This window comes from Vespa velutina, chromosome 2 (genome assembly GCF_912470025.1).
Source record: "Vespa velutina chromosome 2, iVesVel2.1, whole genome shotgun sequence".
Taxonomy (NCBI): Eukaryota; Metazoa; Arthropoda; class Insecta; order Hymenoptera; family Vespidae; genus Vespa; species Vespa velutina.
Genome location: NC_062189.1, coordinates 19,321,616 through 19,343,010, shown reverse-complemented (window position 1 = coordinate 19,343,010; position 21,395 = coordinate 19,321,616). Strand labels below are relative to the sequence as shown.

At 42.4% G+C, this 21,395-nt stretch overlaps 1 protein-coding gene across 3 annotated transcripts in view; it reads right to left on the bottom strand.

The window, feature by feature from the left end:
• Positions 1-545: 545 nt before the first annotated feature.
• Positions 546-21,395, bottom strand: part of LOC124946796 (caskin-1) — a 40,606-nt gene continuing 19,756 nt past the window's right edge. For 2 of the 3 annotated variants that reach the window (XM_047488055.1, XM_047488054.1), the window contains exons 2-7: positions 7,238-7,528; positions 6,813-7,136; positions 6,330-6,667; positions 5,698-6,084; positions 5,121-5,594; positions 546-5,000 (exon numbers count right to left, since the gene is read on the bottom strand). In XM_047488055.1, the coding sequence (XP_047344011.1) occupies positions 4,719-5,000; positions 5,121-5,594; positions 5,698-6,084; positions 6,330-6,667; positions 6,813-7,136; positions 7,238-7,520 (2,088 nt within the window). In that variant the 5' untranslated portion in view covers positions 7,521-7,528 and the 3' untranslated portion in view covers positions 546-4,718. Of the gene's footprint in view, positions 5,001-5,120; positions 5,595-5,697; positions 6,085-6,329; positions 6,668-6,812; positions 7,137-7,237; positions 7,529-16,359; positions 19,235-21,395 lie in introns of those variants that run through there. The other variant, XM_047488053.1, reaches the window with a different exon arrangement.

Sequence of the window (21,395 nt, the reverse complement as noted above, 5' to 3'; positions counted from 1 at the left end):
GCACTTTAATCTCGTCGATACTCGTTAAACGATGCTCACTAAATTTTTATTACCTAGATAGGTCGAATATCGTTATAAGTAATCGCGAAAAATGATTGGACATGACGGGAGACAAAAATGAACGAGAAGTAAATATCAAAAGATTCAAAGAGACAAAAGAGCTTACCAAATCCCGGTAAACGAGCGCGAGCATCATGCTCCGTCGAATGCGTATAAAGGAACGCGCTCTGAAGTCCTCCGCTTGGTAGAGATTGACTCGTTCTGTGTGTCTCTCTCTGTGTGTGCCTATGCGAGTCTCTCTGCTAGAAGCCGTTTCAAAGAGCGTCGTAAAACAAAGGGAAAAAATGCGGAAGTTGGATTGTGGATATAAAGAACGGGGATAAAGTACACGTTTTCAAAGACGTATCAGACCTTAACGTGTCGTACATTTTTACAAAAATACGGAAGCAAGAGCGGAAAAGGGATTGACTAAGAATGAGAAGGAGAGGGGCAAAAGCGTGACAAGTAATAGAAGTACGAAAGGAAGAAAGAAAAAATGCATCGGCTCGCTTTTTCATCCATTTCTCCATTTTTAAACGAACAAACGTAACGTTTAAGACGAACTCACGTAACACAGTGGTTTGTTTTTCTGAAAAGAAAAAAAAAACCGCTGAAAAAAGCAAAACTGCGATTGAAAGTCGCCGTTGTCGTCTCTTTTTTTAAATCCTATTTACGAGCGACATTTAATTTCGTTCGAACTGGACGATCGAAAATCGATCGTGTTTTCGCTTCGCTCTAAAACGCAAATTGCATTTTCCCAATTGCCCGTCGATAAATCCAATCTTTTATTTTTATCTATTCCGAATCATTCGTTTCGATGTCGAGCGCTTCGTAGAGATCTCGTTTCTTCTAAATTACTGAAAGTTGAACCCTTTTTTAAAAGTCAAATAAAGTGGTACGAGGGAAAAAAGAAAGAAGAAATTAGTGAAATTAAAAACGTTTCAGATTGATATCAAACTCGTACTATCTTACGATCCGCGCTCTCTTTAATAAAGGATATACGAAATCCCATGCGATACTCCTTCATTAAATTATCCCACGTACGTTCGTACATTTTTTTTTTTACTTGCCCATCTACTACTACGTATCACTTTCTCTCGATGTAAGATGCACCGTGCAAGGCCGTTGCATACGAGATTGCATTTTTTATCGACGATAGAAGAGAACGAACACCGGTATCGTAATAAACGCACACAGAGTCAGCCGGTAGAAATTTTCTTTATTGGCGACGTATCATAAAAAAAAGAAAGAAAAAAAAAACGAACCAATAATTTTCTTATACCCTTGACGTAATACGCCGTTCGAAGCCTCCCCTTGTAAAGAATGATTCATCGCAGCAAGTAGATATCTCGTAGCAAATAGATTGATACAAGGGATATTGGAAAAGATCCGGCAAATAGCAAGTAGGTGCGTCAATTGGCTTTATTTAAAGAGCAATCACCTTTCGTTCGTAATCGTTAAACCAAATAATATATTTAACGCGCATTTAAACCAACATGGAAGGGAGAGGGGGTTGTACAATGCAGCTTAGGCGGGCATCGTGCTCGCTCGAGCGAGACCGTGGCAACGCATACGTTTGTACAAAATCTATAACTCTAATTTGATATATATATGTATATATATATATATGTGTGTATATATACACGTCTGTATGTATATATATATCTATATATATATATATATATTTATATATCTATAATATGTATACACCATGCAGAAGCAATGCTTTCAGGAAACTCTTCGTTAGCTGCCTATGTTTCCGTCATCGTACACCGTCCTAAAAAATCGCTTGTTAAATGGCGTGGACATCTAAAAAAAAAAAAAAGAAAAAAAAAGAAACAATCATCGCAGATCTAATAAACGTTCTCACTTTCTCTCTAATCATGATTAACTAACTACGAGGAAGTACGACTGATCGATCGTTTATAAAGTATACGATATGGAAGATGCGTTCTTTCCTTAAGGAAGAAATCCTACAAATATTTATAACGAGAGGAACGAATGAAAAATTAAGGGGAGGAAAGATCGACGTTCCGTCGATCGTTGTATATAATCAATCAATTACTCAAACACGAGTTTTACAGAGCGTGTGCGACGCGCGCACACACATACATTATCAATGTCCATTTTTCTTCTGATATCATGATAAAACGTACCTTTAGTTCAAACGAACATCATTCGAAAACCCTGACGAAAAAGCAAAAGAAATAGAGTCGCTTGTAATCCTCTAGCACCGCAAAACACGACCCCCTCCCCCAAAATTCACTGCTCGCCAATGGTATATATATATATATATATATGTATATATATATATATATATATATATATATATAAATATGTATGTATAGAACTATATAACTACAGTAGTTAACAAGACAAGTCTGCGGACTGCGCTTGGTTGGCGGGCCCGATTTTTTAATCCATTAATTCTAAGTTTAAGTGTATCTCATGTTTTCTGTGTATGTTCTACCGTGTGTTTCTTGTCATGTCGGTGGAACGTAATTGGATCCAATTAAGAGCAATGACCTGTGTCGAGACAAAAACAATATAGAGTGCATCGGAGGAGCGATTACAATGGTACATCAAACATGTTCACTCGCGGAATCACGCCCTTTTCTCTTTCTTTTCTTTTCTTTTCTTTTGTTCCATTCCGTTTTCCTTTTTAGTCGATTCAGGGAGGACCTGGTCCATACGGAGACCTCTCGACAGGCATTTCTTATGTTTCGCAGAGTACGAGTAAGATCGTTTTTTTTTTTCTTTTTTCTTTTTTACCATCGTTCCTTTCAAACATGACAATGAATACTTAGTTGACGGTTCTCTCTATAACTCACGTTCTATAATACGTTTATCCCTTTAACTTGTTAATTATTTATTTATTTTTTTCCTTATTAAATTTCATGCTTCTTAAATCCTACATAGAAGTCTCAGTACGCACCAGCATTCGGAGCAAGAAGCACCTGGACACGGTGTGTCTTATATAACGTTCCACTGCTACGATTACGATTTGATTTGATACGCATGGATACTCTACGCACCACACGGCCGCACCACACGGTAATAGTGAATTACGTACGTCACTATGTTTATTAGTACAGACAATAAATATAAAACGTTAATTGGCATACAGTAATTATGTGTCATCGCTAAACCGTATTGCCTTGGAAAAATTCGATCGCCGACTAAAGCCTTTTCTTCTCTATCGGTCGGCTTTCTTTTTTCTCAATATTATTATAAAGTGTCGTCGTGGAACTTCGTCGAAGGAATTCGAGACGAATGAAGATGCAAAATTCGTTTTAAAGTTCTCGTTCCTCGCACAGATATCGCGATTATATTGTGTGACGATTCGTGAATATGTATGTCGCGTAGCATCGAAATGCTGGTAACTACATTTTCGCATCGCGTAGCTATAACGAGAATGAATGATTTATGATAAACCCGAGTATGGGACGCGAAACTTTCTTTCCTTACAATAGTATTTAAGTGTCAACGGTCATCGAAGGTCCCGGTCACGCTATATAGTTCTACGGAAGGACGGAAGTGAAAAAGGAAAAGTCGATAGTTGGAATGTACGTGATATCTGTTGCAATGAAATTCCCAGAGAACATGCGTCAGTCTTTATACGATGAAAAAGTGTAAAGCTTTCGAGTATTATTTCGTAAGAATAATTTTTTATAGGAATTAAAATCGTTCTTCGCGTACCCGACGCCATCTCGTCGTACGTGTATATATATATATATATATATATATATATATATATATATATATATATATATATATATATGTTTCTTATTTTTAAACAAAATGCTTTTGTGAAAAAATAGAATACAATGTGCGCGACAAACGTATCGTTATATAATCAATTCAAAGTACATCCCGATCGTGCGTCATTTGACCGAAAAAATACTCGAGAAAGTAATAAAAATGACGCAGAGTACGATACGACTACTTTCGACTGTGGGAAAAGAAAAAAAAAAAAAAAAAAAAAAAAAAAAAAAAAAAGAAAGAAAGAAAAACTTGTGCAACGGTGCTGCAATACCAGCTTATATCTCTGGAAACTTCAAAGGAAGTCCGCAATATTTCCATAGAAAAATAAAGATCTTCCCCCTCCCTAACGAAAAATACGAATAAACCAATCGAAGAATACGAACGCGTGGGAAAAAGGCATCGGAAAGTTCCGCCGCATCGACTTTCGCGCGTAGAAATATCCTTATCCCATGACATAATTTACTACCTGCCGTTAAGTCGATGTAGCGTAAACACGTTAAACGACGTCCGTCGCCACATCGGGAACGAACGTTTCCTTCTATCCGCGAACAGTTTCGACGGCGCAAGGGACTCGCGTCGGCCCTTTGGATATTTCCAGTTTTCTTTTCTCTTTTCTCTCTCTCTCTCTCTCTCTCTCTCTCTCTCTCTCTCTCTCTCTCTCTCTCTCTCTCTCTCTCTCTCTCTCTCTCTCTCTCTCTCTCTCGTCTCTTTTCTGATCGGGTCGCTCTTAGCCGCATACCGTCTGCCTTCAACGGTTATTTATTTTGCCTCCGGTATATATTTTGCTTTCGATATCTTTGCCAAGTTTTTATGCGTGTATCTAAATATTTGTTGCGATTCGAAAGAGCCCGCCGTCATTTATGGCAACGCTAGTAAATAGTAAATTGAAAAAGTGCAAAGAAAGGCAGTGAAGATTATGAATTCAGGCCCTGACGCTTCTCCTCTTCGAGCATCGCATCAAGTTCGTCGGTCAGAGTGGCAAGCATATTTCCAATGTCGTTGAGAACGTCGGCAGGTTCGCCAACGCCACCGCCACCGCTAGAGTGATGTCCAACGATGTGACCACCGATACCACCACCACCACCACCACCGGCACCGCTCGTCGCATACTCTTGAGCCCGAGCAGCTCTCTGCTTTATCGTCCCGGCATTCTCGTTCGCGAATGGTAACGAGTCTGATTCTGTACTGGAACTCGACTGTAAGGACATTCAAACGATAGACGTTAATCCATATATAAGACGATCATAAAGATCAGATAATTCTTCTCCTCCCCCCCCCCTCCACCCCCCCTGAGTTAAGGTGTTTATCTAGAGTACCTTAAAGCTGGCATCGGAACCATTTCGATGTTGTAGAGCGAGCGAGGCAATTAATTCGTGTTCCTCGTTAACGTTGACGCTTACGCTGCCCCAGGAACGTGACATCGAAGACGGCGGCCGATTGGCTTGTTGAGGAGTGGAAGATGCTGGCGCTGGTGCTGGCGGTGGAGGCGGAGTGTGATGAAGATGATGATGGTGCTGTAGATGATGATGCTGTTGATGCTGATGAATGTGATGATCCTCGCAGGAAGCAGTAGGCACGGGACCGCTGCAATCTATAACGACGTCACCGACGGTAGAACCACCGACGGTCACGACGGTCGGACCAGCCGTGTCTCTCGAACTTTGTCGTCTCGGTGGCGAGGGTGGACAACGTTTAGGAAGATGGGGACTACTCTCCAGTCCGTACGTCAATTGATACTTGTTGTCGAAATCACGGGGCAACGACTTGAACTGCCCTGGGGTCGCGGTGACCTAAACGTCATTCGTCCGATCAGTTCGTTATGCCCTTTCATCCATCTCCATCGTTCACTTACGAACGATTTAATGAAGGAAAAAAACAAAAAAAGAAAGTTACCTTTGCAACCGGCCGCGGACGAACCAGGCAATGTCTCGGACGTGGAAGAGTTCCCCCACCAGCGTCTACCGCGGAAGCGTCGTTCGTAGGAGTCAGATCGCCGTCCTCGAAGCTTCGCGGGCGCCAATCTAACGGCTGAGGATGCGATTGTGGCGCCGGCGAGGGTGGATAGCCGAGCGGTGCGTCCTCCAAGCTTTCTAAAGACTTTCCTCGGGATCCACCTCTTCCCACCGTATTGTAATCGCTCGGCAGAGCGGCGTACATGCTCCTCCAAGCAGCACCGGTGTTCGCTTCGCTTCCACCCCTCTGAAAGGATCTCAGAACGGGCGAGGAGCAGTCCTCGTCGGGCGACGGCAAGTCGGGACCGCCTCGTTGAATAACGACGTCCTGAGAACCGATCAAAATGCAAATTTTACATTACCTCTCGTTCCCCGTCGAAGGCAAACTGTTGCCTTCGGAATAAAATTAAGGAGCTGCTACTACTAAGGTTCTTGCAGAATCGAAAAGATCTTGATATCTCTGCAATGTTTCGAGTTACCATTTGAAATAATTATCTTAAAGGAAAACTTTTTAAAAGTTTCTAAAAGCACAAACTGTGTAGAATAAAATTTCCCTTAGGATCGTTCAATCACCTGCGTGTGTCCAGGATGTGGAGGCAGACGCGCCAGATCGAGAGGTTGTATGCGCTTGCCCGCACGAATATCCTTAACTCTTTTAATAGCTAATAGCAACTTCTTTTGATGACCCAAACGTACGATACCGATGTCTTCGAGATCCTCCCAAGTCAAAGTCGTAACGTCTTCGACCGAACGCATACCCTGTTGATGAAGAGCACCGAGATATTCCTCGAGTCTGAGAAGTCTCAGCCACTCCTCGAGCGAGCCAGGTACATGCTCCGGTAATCCATCTCCGATGTTCAAATTGTCTATCTCCGCTTTCAAGCGCTTCCTATGATTGGGCTTCTTAATACCTGCGAAATAAGCGCGATCAAAATATATCGCGGCGAGAAGAATAAAAAAAAAAAAAAAAAAAAAAAGAAAAAGAAAAAAAAAGAAAGAAAAAAAGAAAGAAAGAAAGAAAGAAAAAAAGGTATGCGGTGACGCAAACACGCGTACCTATAGCCGTTAGATCCTCAGGCGTCATGCGCGTTATGGTAGCAAGGTCGTAACCCGCTGAAGCGAAGAGGGGAAAGTATTCTTCGAATTGTAGCTCGGTCAGCCAAGCGTGAACGACGTCGAGATCCGCCGGTCTGTCCGGATGGCTCCCAAGGGAGCTGATGGAACACCTCGGCGATGACGCGAGAGCACCGGGTCCGCGTGGACCCAAATGATATCCGGATGCTCTTCCAGAATCCAAAGACGCGGTTGAATGTCTCGAACCTGAACCCGATCCCGAACTGCCAGGACTATCTCTTCCAGGACTTTGCGTCATGTCGATGCCTTTAAATCGAATAGGTAGATTTTTTGGTCAAACGAATCGTTCGTACGGTCAACAGGTTGTGTAAAAGAATCCAAAAATCTATCGGTCGAACGATAACTACCTTGATCCTCCGCGTGAGCGTATTTGCCGACGACCGGTGGGAAGGCAAATCCTGGGTGCGTAAAAATAGGTCCCGGACTTTTTCCAGATGGCATCCCATAAGAAGCATCGTCGGTGGCCGGGCCACCACCACTACCACCGCCGCTTCCAGGGAGGAAGCAGCTATCCTCGCTGCTCGCATATCCGGCCGATCCAAAGGAAGAGCCAGAATGTCGAAAGACATCAGGTACGGCCGGCGGCGCTACTTTCTTCGCCTGAGTGACGGCTTTCGATGGCCGGCTCATACCGCCAACTGGAACACGATCCACAAATGAAATAACATTAAAATCGCTCCCAATTCTATGTAACAAAAAAGGAAAAAAAAAAAGAAAAAAAAAGAAAATGATTCGACTTTGATATTCGACGATCGTCCCTTTATCTCGCGAATCGACCGCATACGTAAATTTGCATGATCGATGAGGCCTCGAAATTTTGCATCGAACTCTCAAATAAACGAGATCTTAATGATTGTGCTCGTTGAGAAGTAGACACGATTGGCCAGGATCGGCAAAGGCCGTTCCAAGAATGGCGCATCATTTTCACCAGCAGAAGCACATTACGTTAAGTCGTTTAAGAATGCGCCGTAATGAGAAAATCGATAAAAGTTTTTACTGCAGCCCATTGGATCACCGCCAATGCATGTGCATATACTACCTACTACCTACCTACCTACCTCCCTCCCTCTCTTTTTCTATAAAGATAACGAGGCAACGATTCGTTGCAGTTCGCTGATTAACGCGACTCTCTTCCAGTGATGGAAAAGATGGGAGAGAGAGAGAGAGAGAGAGAGAGAAAGATGTAGAAGGAGATGCAATCTCGATGAATCACGTCTTCCATTGTGTTTCGCCGATGTTGCGTCCTCGCGCGCGCGTAATATAAAATTCAACGACACGTCGCGCCGAGAAGAAATTTCGTCTCTTTGAATCGTTACAACGCTCCCCTTTTCTCTCTTTTCTTTTCTTTGCGTCTCTCTTGATGTGAACGCAGAGGCAACGACGAGGATGGCGACGACGACGACGACGACGACGACGACGACGACGACGATGACGGAGACACCCGTTCTAATTATCTCAATACCAGAATGTTGTGTCGTTCGTCGCGTCGTCGAAAGAGGCCGAGTGCGCACGAACGCTATACATCTCTTTCTCTTTTCCCCTAATCATTTCTTTTCGCGGATATAACCTACAGTCGTGGCTCGTCGACAATGACTACCTTTCTCGTTTCTCGAAAGACGAGGATGCGAGGGTGGTTTTGTACAAAGAGAGGAAAAAGTAAAGGAGAGAAGGAGGGAGGGAAAGAGAGAAATAGAAAGACGCTGGGCACCGAGCGTCTAAATTCAGCCTTGTTTCTCCGTCTCTCCCCCCCCCCTCTCTCTCTCTCTCTCTCTTTCTTTCTATTTCTCTACACTTGGCCTCAGGGTATTCCGGAAACTCGAAGGTTTATTGCTCCAAGCGTTTCTTGGCTGACCAAACCCGTTGCCTTACGTCAATCGCGATAAGGGAACGGAAACGCAACGTAAAATTTTACAATGCCAAACATCCTCGGACCTTTCATCTTTGAAACTAAAAGAGAGAAAAAGAAAAGAGTGCTGAAAATTCGCACGTCCAAAAGTATTCTTCTTTCCGCGTAGACATCATTCTTATTTATATTTCCTTTGAGAAATATAAATCAAGCGAAACGAGTTGGTCGAATTAACGAATAAAGGATTAAAAGCGCAAGAAGAAAATAATAGAAAAGTTTCGGGAAACGTGGGGGGCCATTTTACTTGAAGTGATTAACATTATTCTTTCACAAGATTCCACGGCTCGTAGGTGGACGAGAAAGGTTCTCTCTCTCTCTCTCTCTCTCTCTCTCTCTCTCTGGCGTAGGTGCGAAAGGAACCTGACTAGAGGGGATACATAGGACGAGGAGGAAGAAGTGGAGGTGGAGAAGGAGGAGGAAGAAGAAGTGGTATAAGAGGAGGAGGAGGTCAAAGTCAACGGGCTGTGTCAATTGGTTGCGCAAACACAGAAAAACTGATGCCTTTGGATGGGACAAAGAGACGAGGAGGAGCCATCGTGTTTCTTTGGTACTCTTCCGAGAACCGTCTCTTTCTCTCTTTCTCTATATCCATCTCTCCGCACAGTTACGTAGCGGAATAATGAAGAAGACGAGAATGATAGAAGGAAGAGAGAAATATGGAGGAGGAGAAGACTTTGGGGACAACACCAGGGGAACCACTGAGCTTGCTCAGAAAATTTAAATACTTTGCCTCTCGTGTCTCCCGAAGAAGAAACTTCTTCTTCCACTACTTCTTCTTCTTCTTTTTCTTTTTCTTTCTCTTCCTCACTCTTTTCGTTTCTCTAGCCGACATCGCGTTCCCTTTTTGATGGGATTGAAAGAACTCGACTGGAAATGACAGTTCGGCCCATCCTATTCTTTATCTTCTTTCTTACTTGTAAAATAATGATTGCGTTCCCTATCTTTTTCTCACGAATCGTTCGAGGTACTTCTTTTTTCTCGTAAAAATTTTCTTCCTTTATTTCTCTTTTTCTTGTTTCTTTTCATTTCCTTTCTTTCTTTCTTACTCATCATCCGTCCGACTTAATTACCAAACGATATAATACTTTTTATCAGGGACGACAAAGCGAAGATAAAAGCAGATCTAAAATGTAGATTCTTAATGTGCTAAGCGCATTTTATGCATACATAGCTTACGGAGGCAAAAACGAATGAAATGAAATCCGAGCAGCGTGCTATCTTCGGCATAGATAGACGTGGTATGCGAAACGATGATGGGCGGTACACGTCGTTGCATTGTGAGAGAGACCGACCCACATCTAGCTCGTGCATCTCTTGCAAAATTGCATTAATCTTCTCGCGCGCTTTATTTCTTCGTGCCGATTTTGCCGGTTTAGTGGAATGTATCTGCATAGAGAAAACGATACCGCTTACAATTCTTATCATTATTATTATCGTTGCCATTATCATTACAGATTCCAGATGTTAATAAAGCAAGATAAAAAAAGAGGGAGAAAGAGAGAACAAGGAAAGAGAGAACAAGGAAAGAGAAGAAAAATGTGTCGAAGGAAAAAAAGCAACACGATAAAAAAGAAACGAAGGAGGACTCGAAAGCAGGAATAAAGTTGGAGTATTCTCGCGAAATGCAGGATACTTTGTACCTACGTACCGTACACGTACAAAGTCGAACGTGAACGGATCGGCACGAGCGTTTACAAAAGTAGGATAGAGAAACCGCGCTCGTTTCGACACGCTCCTCTTATGTCTTTTATGTATTATTACTCGTGGACTTTTCGTCGTCGATGAACGATCGTCCAGAGAAGTAGTCTCTCGAGCTCGTCTTCTTCTTGCGCACACGTACACATACATACATGCATACGTTTAACGTCTTCTACGTTAAACGTTTAACTTGCCATGTGTTCTCGATATGGACCCTACCAAAATACGAAAGACACATTACATTATGGGTATTCTCATCTCGATGCACCCGTAGTAAACGCCTACGTATCTACGTAGATAGTAACACCGACGTCTTATTTTGAAAAAGCTTTTAAAGGCAGCACGTACGTTTGTATCCACATCGAGAGGATTCTCCGGTCACGTAAATATAGACGCTTGTAGAAGATCTCTGCACGACTTAGTTATAAAAGAAATACGATAAGCGTTCGTAAATAATCTTTCCACGAACGTGCCGTATATAACATCATCCTCGATCATCTTCCTCGAACGATGATTACTATTCCTCGAAATAAACTCGCTAATTAAAGTAACCAGTCCCCACTTGGAATCAAACTTTCCAAAAGGTCTCGTGCTTCTATTTTCTCTCTTCCTCTTTCTCTTCTTGATCATTGCTTTCCCCAAAGACTTTTTCAATAACTTTCGAAGAAATAAACTCTATCGGAAAATGAAAGCGAATCGATTCGATTTCTTTTCGAGACATTATTCTAATTTACGATCGAAAAGAAACGAAAAGAACGTTTGTACTTTTTCGATAACTCTCTCTCTCTCTCTCTCTCTCTCTCTCTCTCTCTCTCTCTCTCTCTCTCTCTCTCTCTAAAATACGAATAGATAAACACTGAAAAATATCAATTACCATATGAATTAGTTCTATTTCTTTGACAGTCCATGAACGAAAGAGTACTCCCTAAAGGCAATACAACGGCTTGAAAGTTAATCGAAAAGTCGCTTGGTTTATATTCTGCTTTTGCTTCGTTTACGACGGGATACGAGGAAGAGGAGGAGGTAGAGAAGGAGGAGGAGGAGGAGGAGGAGGAGGAGGAGAGGGTGCAGCGTGCGATCTAGTTCACAAAGTTCACTCGAGTCCTCGCATCGGCATCGAACGTGCCAGTTTCCAGATCGTTTCTGCGAAGGTCCCTCCTTACTTGCACGCACATACATATACCTATATATGTATATCTACCTTACAAAGAGACATACACATACACACACATACACGGACACTCATGTACGAACACCCTTGAAAGAGTTGACAGACACACACACACACACACACGAATACGTGGCGCACGTAACGAAGGTTTACTTACAATGCGCGTACTGTGCCGATCGCCTTGCTTCTTTTCCACGCGATACTGGCCGATGGACCGAGCGTAATTTACGAGCAACCTAGGGACGACGGAATTACAGTACGGAAAGAGAGCGCGCGCGCGCGCGCGCGCGCGTTCGATCGATCGAGAACGAAAGTCTCGTTATTTCGATCCTGCGTTTCACTTATTCGACATTTCCAATTGGACGAGTTACAAAACGAAAACGATTAGAATCGATTTCGACACATCTTTCTTCTTTTTTTTTCGGGGGGAAAAAAGAAGAAAAGAAAAAAAATGATGAACCGATCGTGCCGACGAAACGAAATAAAATAAATTGTTTCTTTTATAGTCAGCTGACTCGCATCGTTCTCATTCCATATATATATATACATATATATATATATGTGTGTGTGTGTGTGTGTGTGTATAACCGCATACCTATACTCAAACTCGAAGAAGAAACTACAAAAAGGAAATGAAAAAATCGATTTTTTTCCTTTTTTATTATTTCTTTTTTGAAAGAAATGAGTAGATACTCTCTTAAGGCACTTTCCATAGAGTAAAGTCGAAGAGACGTTGTCGTTGAAGAGTTAAAGTCGTCATGCAAATGACTAGGCTCTACTTCAAATATTGAATCGTCTATTTCCCCTTCCCCTTCTTCTTCTTCTTTCTTTCTTTTTTTCTCTTTTTCTCTTTTTCTCTCTCTTTATTCTCTTTCTTTCTTTCCTTCGAGTTATAACGACGGTCTGGCGGTAAACGCAACTGGAAATAGTTATGACAATTCAAAAGCTATCATTAGAGAATTACGGCGTAGGCGTGTTAGCACGTGTCAACGTGGCACATGTGTCATTCCGTGTACGACACATCGTCATGGCGTCACTCCGAACGCAAGACAAGACTTTATCGCGTTCGCAGTCATACCGCGTTCGCTTTTCCGTCGCGGAACGTGCACCGTTTAATTAACACGACGAACATACGCCTTTTTTGTGTATCCTATCAACGCTCGAATCGATATACATAGAAGCTATACCGATGACAGATAGAAAATCGTATAAAGCGTTTCTTATCGTGCATTTTTTTTATATATATATTTTTTCTTTTTTCTTTTTTATTGTTTCACTTATCTAAATTACGATCCTATTATTTAAAAAAAAAAAAAAAAAAAAAAAAAAAAAAAAAAAAAAAAAAAAAACGTACGATAATTATTATTATATGATACACCCACTTATACAGAGAGAGAAAGAGATATGTATATAAGTTGGCGTCGATCGACCCTTTTCTAAGAATCTTTCTTCGGCTCGCTCGCTAATTAATTCGGGGAGATAATCGTTGGAGAAAAATCATCCCATGAACGATTCATGCAACGTAGGGGAATAAACGAAATAAATTCATAATCGAATAAAAGCCAGTACACACAGTTCGTGTCGATCGAGCCATGGCAAACGTCATTAACCACGATAAGAGCCAATATACTACTTGAATGTCAATTTAGCGAAACAACAGCCGGTGTTCTGCAACAGGAACACACGGCCATGCTAGTTTAGCCGGACGGATATTGCTCCCTATTATTATCGAGGAAGAGTGGAGAGAACGAGGTAGAATAGAGAGAGAGGGAGAGAGAGAGAGAGAGAGAGAGAGAAACAGAAATGAAGGGACTCTCGTACGTCTCGTCCCTTTTCTCCCCTACCTTTTTCCTCCCTCTCTCTCCTTTTCTATGCCATTTTCTTACTCTTTTTATCGCACAAACGTAGTCGCGCGTATATAGAGAAAAACGATAAAACCGACATCGCTCGTACGAACGGGTTTCTCTCGATTCTCAGAATTGGGCAGACGCAACCCGAGCAAGAAATAAAAGGACGCGTCGATGTGCTTGGACGCGTCCAAAGGAACCATATAACCAACTTCCTACTCCTCCACCGAAGAAGAACTCTGTTAGGTTCGTGACCTCGACGACGACTATCCTTCAACGATTACGTTGGAAATGGATCATCAATCGAAATGGAACATCCTGTATATGGTCGATCGATTTTCCGCGATCGAATCGTGCGAATCCAAAAAAGGCGAACGAAGCTACGGAAAAAAGAAGAACGATGAGGCAGATGGAGGTGGTGGAGGAGGACGCTCTCGTTTCGTGCGTCGTTGAGATCGGTCAAGCTCGGTTACGAAATCTGAAAAGAAGGTAAGTAATGCAAGAAGCCGGTCGAGGAAGGTGCTGGCACGGATAGAGAAGGGACGCCACTTGGAACGGGTTCGTAAACTTGCTTCGAGAACGGAGCAAACGATCGTCATCGTTGTCGTCGTTTCGCTAACCAAAGTCGGCCGATTTCATTGCCGTTCTCCTTTTCTCTCTCTCTCTCTCTCTCTCTCTCTCTCTCTCTCTCTCTCTCTCTGTCTGTCTTTCTCATTATTTTCTGCTTTTTTCTATTCGCCACAATGCAGAACAAATACCTATCGAGTATTCCTTTGTAGGAATTGTAACTGGTACCTCGTAAAACTTGTTACTAATTGTACGCTAGAAATAGTAGCGATTTAACAGTGACATGTGAAATATGTATGTGTAATTGCAAATGAATGCAAAGTAAAGTATCTTGATTCTCGTATCGATTCTCCATATATATACGTGTATATACATAAAGAAAAAAAAAAAAAAAAAATATATATATATATATATTATGAATCCTACTATATATTCTACCTGCAGGACTCGATCTCTCACTACAATAAATATTCTTCCCTTTCTCTTTAACTCATACACAAGCCAACTCCCCCTCTTTTACCGTGCTTGCAAAATGATTCGATCGAACGATAATCGACAAAGTTACGTCCCTCCTCATAGACCTCTCTCATCGTTGTCGTCGCATGGTCTAAGCTCGGCCTGTCTCCTGGCAGCTGGCTTTGCCGATATATGTATAGGTTCGCGAGAAAATGCGCCTTATCGAGTAATGCCACCGAGAGCAGCCAGCTTGGAAGCCGCTGCCGGCAGTACCGCCGTCGTCGACGACGACGACGACGTAACGATGCCCTCTCGTTCTGCCTTCCCATTGGTTCTCTTTCTCTTTCTCTTTCTCTCTCTCTCTCTCTCTCTCTCTCTCTCTCTCTCTCTCTCTCTCTCTCTCTCTCTCTCTCTCTCTCTCTCTCTCTCTCTCTCTCTCTCTCTCTCTCTCTCTCTCTCTCTCTCTCTCTCTCTCTCTCTCTCTTTCGATCGCCAGAGTTCAGGTTCCGTTCGCGCGTATACATGCATACATGTACCGCGAGATATATACGGTCGAGAGAAAAGAGAGAGAGAGAGAGAGAGAGAGAGAGAGAGAGAGAGAGAGGCATGAGAGCGCAATCGCGTTCCTCGTCGACGCCCACCGTACTCGTCGAACGATGCATAAAATGTGACGATAAATGAAAAAGGATCGCCGATAAAACGAACCGATTTGGACGAAGACTCGGATATTATCTGTATTTCGCTATTACCTACTCCCCTTTTCCTCGATTAAAAGCGAGTCTCCGTCAATTCACGTTTTTATTTCCATTCTGTAAAAGCCGTTAAACGCAACCTTTCAGGTTGCGCCGAGCGTGTTCACGAATCGGACATATGTACGTTCGTATTCGTAGGTACCTACGTACGAATACGAACGCGTACGTACGATACGTTGGAGAACGTTTTAATGCTTTATCGACGCGAATGGCGGCACGATCGTTGGACATTCGGATCAAAAGTTTTCACTTTGTTAATGCGATAGCGCGTCGAACGAGACCTTGATTATTCGTTTATTATCATTTTCTATTATTTTGCTTTTATACGAGCATGGAAATCAATAGACGTTACGACTGAAGCAGTACGTTTTACAAATGGATGAAAAGATAATAAAAAATGTCGTCATACTATATATCGCGTAATTTGTAATGTAAATACGTATTATTCCTTAACATTGAGGAAAACAAAAGAATGATTCTCATATGGAAAAAAAGAAAAAAAGAAAAGTCTTGGACGGGCATCTCTCTCTCTCTCTCTCTCTCTCTCTCTCTCTCTCTCTCTCTCTCTCTCTCTTCATTTCTTCTTTCTCATCTCCCCTATGCTGATTCCACGAAGAAGTCGCAATCTCGTCGATTGTATTTTATCGACGATAGACCAACGAACAGTGAGCAATTAGTCGCGCAAGGAAAATAATAAAGAAAAGACTATCCATCTCCGAGTCGTCGTGGGTTCTCAGAGAGTTACGCGTATCGGACAGCTATCGAGACACTGCTATCGAGACACAGCTATCGGGACAAGGAGGGTCAGGGTTCGTCATCTCTCGTCGTTCCATAACCATAAACAGGCTCGTCGAACGGCTTTCCATCGATCTCAAGTCCAGGCAAGGCGGCAGAGGCAAGTCGAGCTAGCTAGCTCGCTCGTTCGCTAGCCAGCCAGCCAGCCAGTCAGCCACGTCGCCGACTCGTGCCGTACGTAAGTATTTACTCCTAAGAAAAAGAAGACAGAACCGAAGCGAGAGAAATAGAGAGAGAAAGAGAGAGAGAGAGAGAGAGAGAGAGAGGAGACACTTACGGTGCATGAGGTTCCGCCAGCTGCCGTAAATCGCTTTGATGCACTTGTCGAGCGGAGTAGCGACCAAATTCGTGCCGGTTTTACGGGTACCGAGATTCCCCTCGGAACGACTTCTGAAGAGTTTACCGCTAGCGAACGTTCCGATCGTGGGTGTTCGTGGTTCCCGAGGGCACAGCTTCGTTTCGGCTTTCTCGATTATTCCGTTCGGTAGCCAAGATTCCATCGCTGGGTCGCGAAAGCTTCGATACGTAGACGAGAGTTTCTTTGAAGATTTTTGAAGGAAACGTTTGCCCGGTGGCAAAGGTGGTGGCCCTAGGCAACTCGTAACCGCCGTGATCGCCATACTTGGAATTTAATTTTATCCTCGACGATTTGCTTTTTTTTTCTTTCTTTCTTTTTTTCTTTCTTTCTTTTTTTCTTTTCTTTTTTTTTTTTTTCTTTTTTTATCGCCACACTTTCTATCGAGTTCTCGCCGTCACCCCGATCGACTCTCGATGATTTTATTGTCGTCGTTCGTCATTTCCTTATCGGACGTCTATCCTTTCACGGAGACAACGAAATCTTTGCGAGCACTATCACCGATAGACCGGAAACTTGTCTCTCCTTGGGTGATACGATCTCCAAGCTAACGTCCAAGAGTCAATAAGTTTCTCTACTCGCGTCTGCCACCGGACTACAGGGAGCTTAAGTTTATTGGTCGATGCAGTTAACGCGGCACCTAATGATTCACCAACCAGTTTCCGAGAGGCATACGGAAGAAGAAGAAGAAGAAGAAGAAGAAATCTTTACGGATTCAACGTACTCGAGATATACTGCTTCTCTTCTCGCACCTTTCGTAGAAGAAGAAGATCTCTCGAGACGATCGAAAACGTACGACGCGTTTCCCGCGGATAGTTATTTTCCTTTGCTAAATCCTCGCGCGAAGATGGATCATCGGTGAAAATTAGCAGAAGCTACGAATTCACGGGTAGGATACACTAGTCACGATGAAGTAATCGCTAATGATTCACGAATACACAAGAAATTCTCCCTCGCTGCCAAGTTTCTTCAAGGCGAAGCTGAAATCTGAACAGAATCGCGAATGTAATCCGAGGCCGAGCCAAAAGTATTACTTTCGTTCGTAGCGGTCGATCGAACGTGAAAGAGACGTTCGAATCTTTGGAAACGTCGCTGGTAACCGGATAAGAAAGACTGTCAGAAATGTTCGCCGAATAGCCACGGCTATCTCGCTTTCTTTCTTTTTCTTTCACTCTCTCTTTCTCTCTCGCTCTCTCGCTCTCTCGCTCTCTCTCTCTCTCTCTCTCTCTTTCTATTCGAGCCTTTAGCCAAGTAGTGGTGGCGAATGCAAAGGGGCGAGGTCGAAGGTGGGTGAACGAGTTCCCGGCGAGAGACCGGCGGCGTGGGCCGCCCCTGCATTTGGTCGCGTGGGTTTCAAAAAGCGCGACATGTGAATCGAGACTCGCAGCGTATGGAAATATCGAGAGGAGGACGGAAAAAGGCGGGTCGAGGAGAGGGAAAGAGAGAAAAAAAAAAGAGAGAGAAAAAGAGAGAGAACGTTATGCAGCAGGAAAAGTCCAGACGACGAGATTTCATTGATCGAACGACCGGCAGCGGCGAACGATTTCGCAAGAAAGTCGTTTACAAAAAAGTGCCTGACGTTTTCGTTATTAATAAAGGTCGTCGATAACGATTTAAGCGCCTCCTTTCTATATCGCCAACACAGGCGCACAGTTACTCGATACATTAAACACAAGTCATTCGTTCGTAGAGCGAACGTTATGCGAACGTTGTTTGCGTAGTTCTTTTTTTATTACTTCTTTATTTTTTTTCTTTTTTTTTTTTTATTTTTTTTTAATTCTCTCTTACCTAATCCATATTTACTTTCATTATTTCTAATCATTTAGGATAAAGGATAAAGAGATGAAAAGTTTCTTCAAATTTTATCGTCGTCACTTATCATCATAAAGGCACGCTTAATAATAAGCGATAATAAAGAAAGTATTAAAAAGTAAGAAAGTAAAAAATAATTTCTAATGGTTTTATCGGGTTAATTCAAAGATCGGGAACGACCAGAGAAGGATTACATCTATCCTCTATTCTTGCTTTCCTATATAGACCAGTCCCGATTAATACTACTTCAATTTGAAGAATCTCTCGTTCCCATTTCCACAGGCGACGGGCGATATAAGCTAACCGGTTGAAAGCTACAACAAGAACGTCTCCAGTATATATCACATACCGTATTGTGTTCCTGAAATATTCGCAATGCCGTATTGTAAGAATTTCATTCTCCGCAGGCTATCGTAGATCCTCGACGTCGTCTAAAGACCATCCGTTTCACCGTTTCGTCGCTCGGTTCGATTTCCGTTGTAAACGAAAGCTCGAGAAAGAAGTTCTGTTCGTGGATAGCAAGTTGCCAAGAGAAAGAAAAAGAAAGAGGAAAAGAGAGAGAGAGAAAGTTTGGAGGGGGAAAAGAGGAGAAGCAAACACAACGACGGCGACGACGACGACTAACACGAGGGCGAGGACGACGTGTGTAGGGTCTCTTTAAAAGAAAAGTAAGGAAGATCGAGAGAGCTCTTGCGAGGAGTCAAAGAGAAAATAAGAGAAGAGAAGAGAAGAGAAGAGAAGAGAAGAGAAGAGAAGAAAGAGAAGAGAAGAAAAGGAAGAAATGCAACGCGGCTACGAATAAAGGATAGAAACGGGTAGAAAACGATGAGCGAAGAGAGGAGAGGAGCGAAGAAAGGTGAAGGGAGGAGATGCATGGGGAAGGGAGGGGGATTAGTCTGCCAAGGGATGTTCCCGCTCGATATGCATTGTCTGCCCTGTCCCCCTTTTCAGTTTCCACTCCTCTCTTCCAACGGCCTAGCCCTCCCTCTCTCTCTCTCTCTCTCTCTCTCTCTCTCTCTCTCTCTCTCTCTCTCTCCTCATCCCCTTGCCTTCCTGCTTTCACCTCCGCCCTCGCACGCACACACAAGCCAAAGCAACCAGTCTGTGCCAGCTAGGATTCTCGCGGAACGAAGCAGTAACGATCTCGTACACGAGGGCACGCGGCATCGTAGCTACATAGGTATATACATATGTACGTACACGTAAGCACCGTAGGTACTATATGCTTTCTCGGTCTCTCTCTCTCTCTCTCTCTCTCTCTCTCTCTCTCTCTCTCTCTCTCTTGCTCGCTCTTTTGCTCGTGACACACGTACGTTCGTTAAGAGTTACACGCGAGAGAGACACCCGCGGCTATTTCTGCATTATTACGACCTGCAGAGCCTTTGTCCCTGCGCTAAAACACGAAATTACCTTGTAAGCTGCTCGCGGATGCGACTCTGCGGTGACTTCCATATCGAACGACATCGCGACAAAGAACGACAAGTCGCGTACTATAGTCGAGTTCTCCTTTAGCTTCCAAAGACTTTTCTTCCGTTTTATCTCGGAGTGCGAAGAGATCATTCTCCGGCGTTGTTTAACGCCGCTGTTACAAATTTCCTATCCTACGTGTAACCAACGTACGCGACTTTATTACAACTTTTTTTTTATCTTCTCACGACGCGTTTGACAAACCGTGCGAAAAAACGATTTAAGCGAAAAGAAAATCACGCAACTCGGTATTTTCGTTGTTAATACGAATTTAAAAGATATTTGACACAGACACATGAAAGCCGACAAACTATCATTTTAATTGCTCGCATTCGCTTCTTTTATCTCAAACGATATGCAAAGATAAAAGGTAAAACGCTTCCTCGAGTAAAGTTTCCTTTCTGCATTAAAAAAAAAAAAAAAAAAAAAAAAAAAAAAAAAAAAAAAAAAAAAAAAAAATCCCCCTTCTCCTTATACGTATATTCCCTTTCCCAATTGACATGCGATTGCAAGCGTATGCAATTAAGTATTTACATTCCGTACGGTCTGAAGAATCAAACACGTTTAATTAAGAAATAAAATATTGCTCGGAAGATTCGAAAGGGAACTTTGTTAAGTGCAATTATCCTTGGATATATCAACGATACGCGGTCGATCTCCGTTCGAAAAATGAAACTTCGTTGCAATTTGTGATGGATTAAGCGAGCCACCCGGTATATTACTCGTGTAAGGCGCGTCACGCTTGCAAGACAATTACCCGATGCAAATGTTAATCCGACTAATATAGAGACGCGCGTGACCAATCATAATAAAGCCCGTTCGTGAAACGGTTTCGATGCTTTTCCTTTGATTAATTGAGCGCGATGTTGTATATCGTCGATTAACAACGCCGTCCGTTAATACTTCCTTTCTCGAATGTGCTTTGACGCAATGCCGCAAACCCAATCTATAAATGTATGTATACTTCCTAACGCGTAATTACGACAGTGTGATCTGTTATTCATTACGTTGTAATGTACGACTAATTTGTCATATTTTCGAGAAATTTTTATCGCATTACATTTATCCTTTTAATTCGATTGACATTACTAGACATATATGTGTGTGTGTGTGTGTGTGTGTGTATAGATGTAGATATTTGTTCAAAAAATGAAAAGTTTCGGGAGAATCGTTCCGTTTCTCCCGAAAAAAAAAAATATATACGTATACGCACGTAAACATTTTCCAGGCTGGCTATTTCATTGGTATTTATATGGATTAATTAAAAGATGGGATCCGGATCGTACGTCTATATCTATAGATAAAATTAATAACGATATAACGTAATCAATAGGAAGCCAACGTTTTTAATTAAAATCGAATACCCTCTGTACGTGCTTTTAATTGTTTTCCCCGGCTTCTTGAAAAATAAAAAAAAAAAAAAAAAAAAAAAAAAAAAAAAAAAAAAAAAAAGAAAAAAGAAAAAAGAAGAAAAAATGAAAAAAAGAATAGGAAATGAAATAAAAAGAAAAGATAAAATAGAGAAACCGAGTCCCGCCGAGCAGAACTGTTTTCCATCGGACTGTTACTACTACTCTTCTTCGTGCTGTCATCGCGAAAAAAAGAAAAGAAAAAAAGAGAAAAAAAGAGAGAGAGAGAGAGAGAGAGAGAGAGAAGAAATAAGAGAGATAGAAGAACGC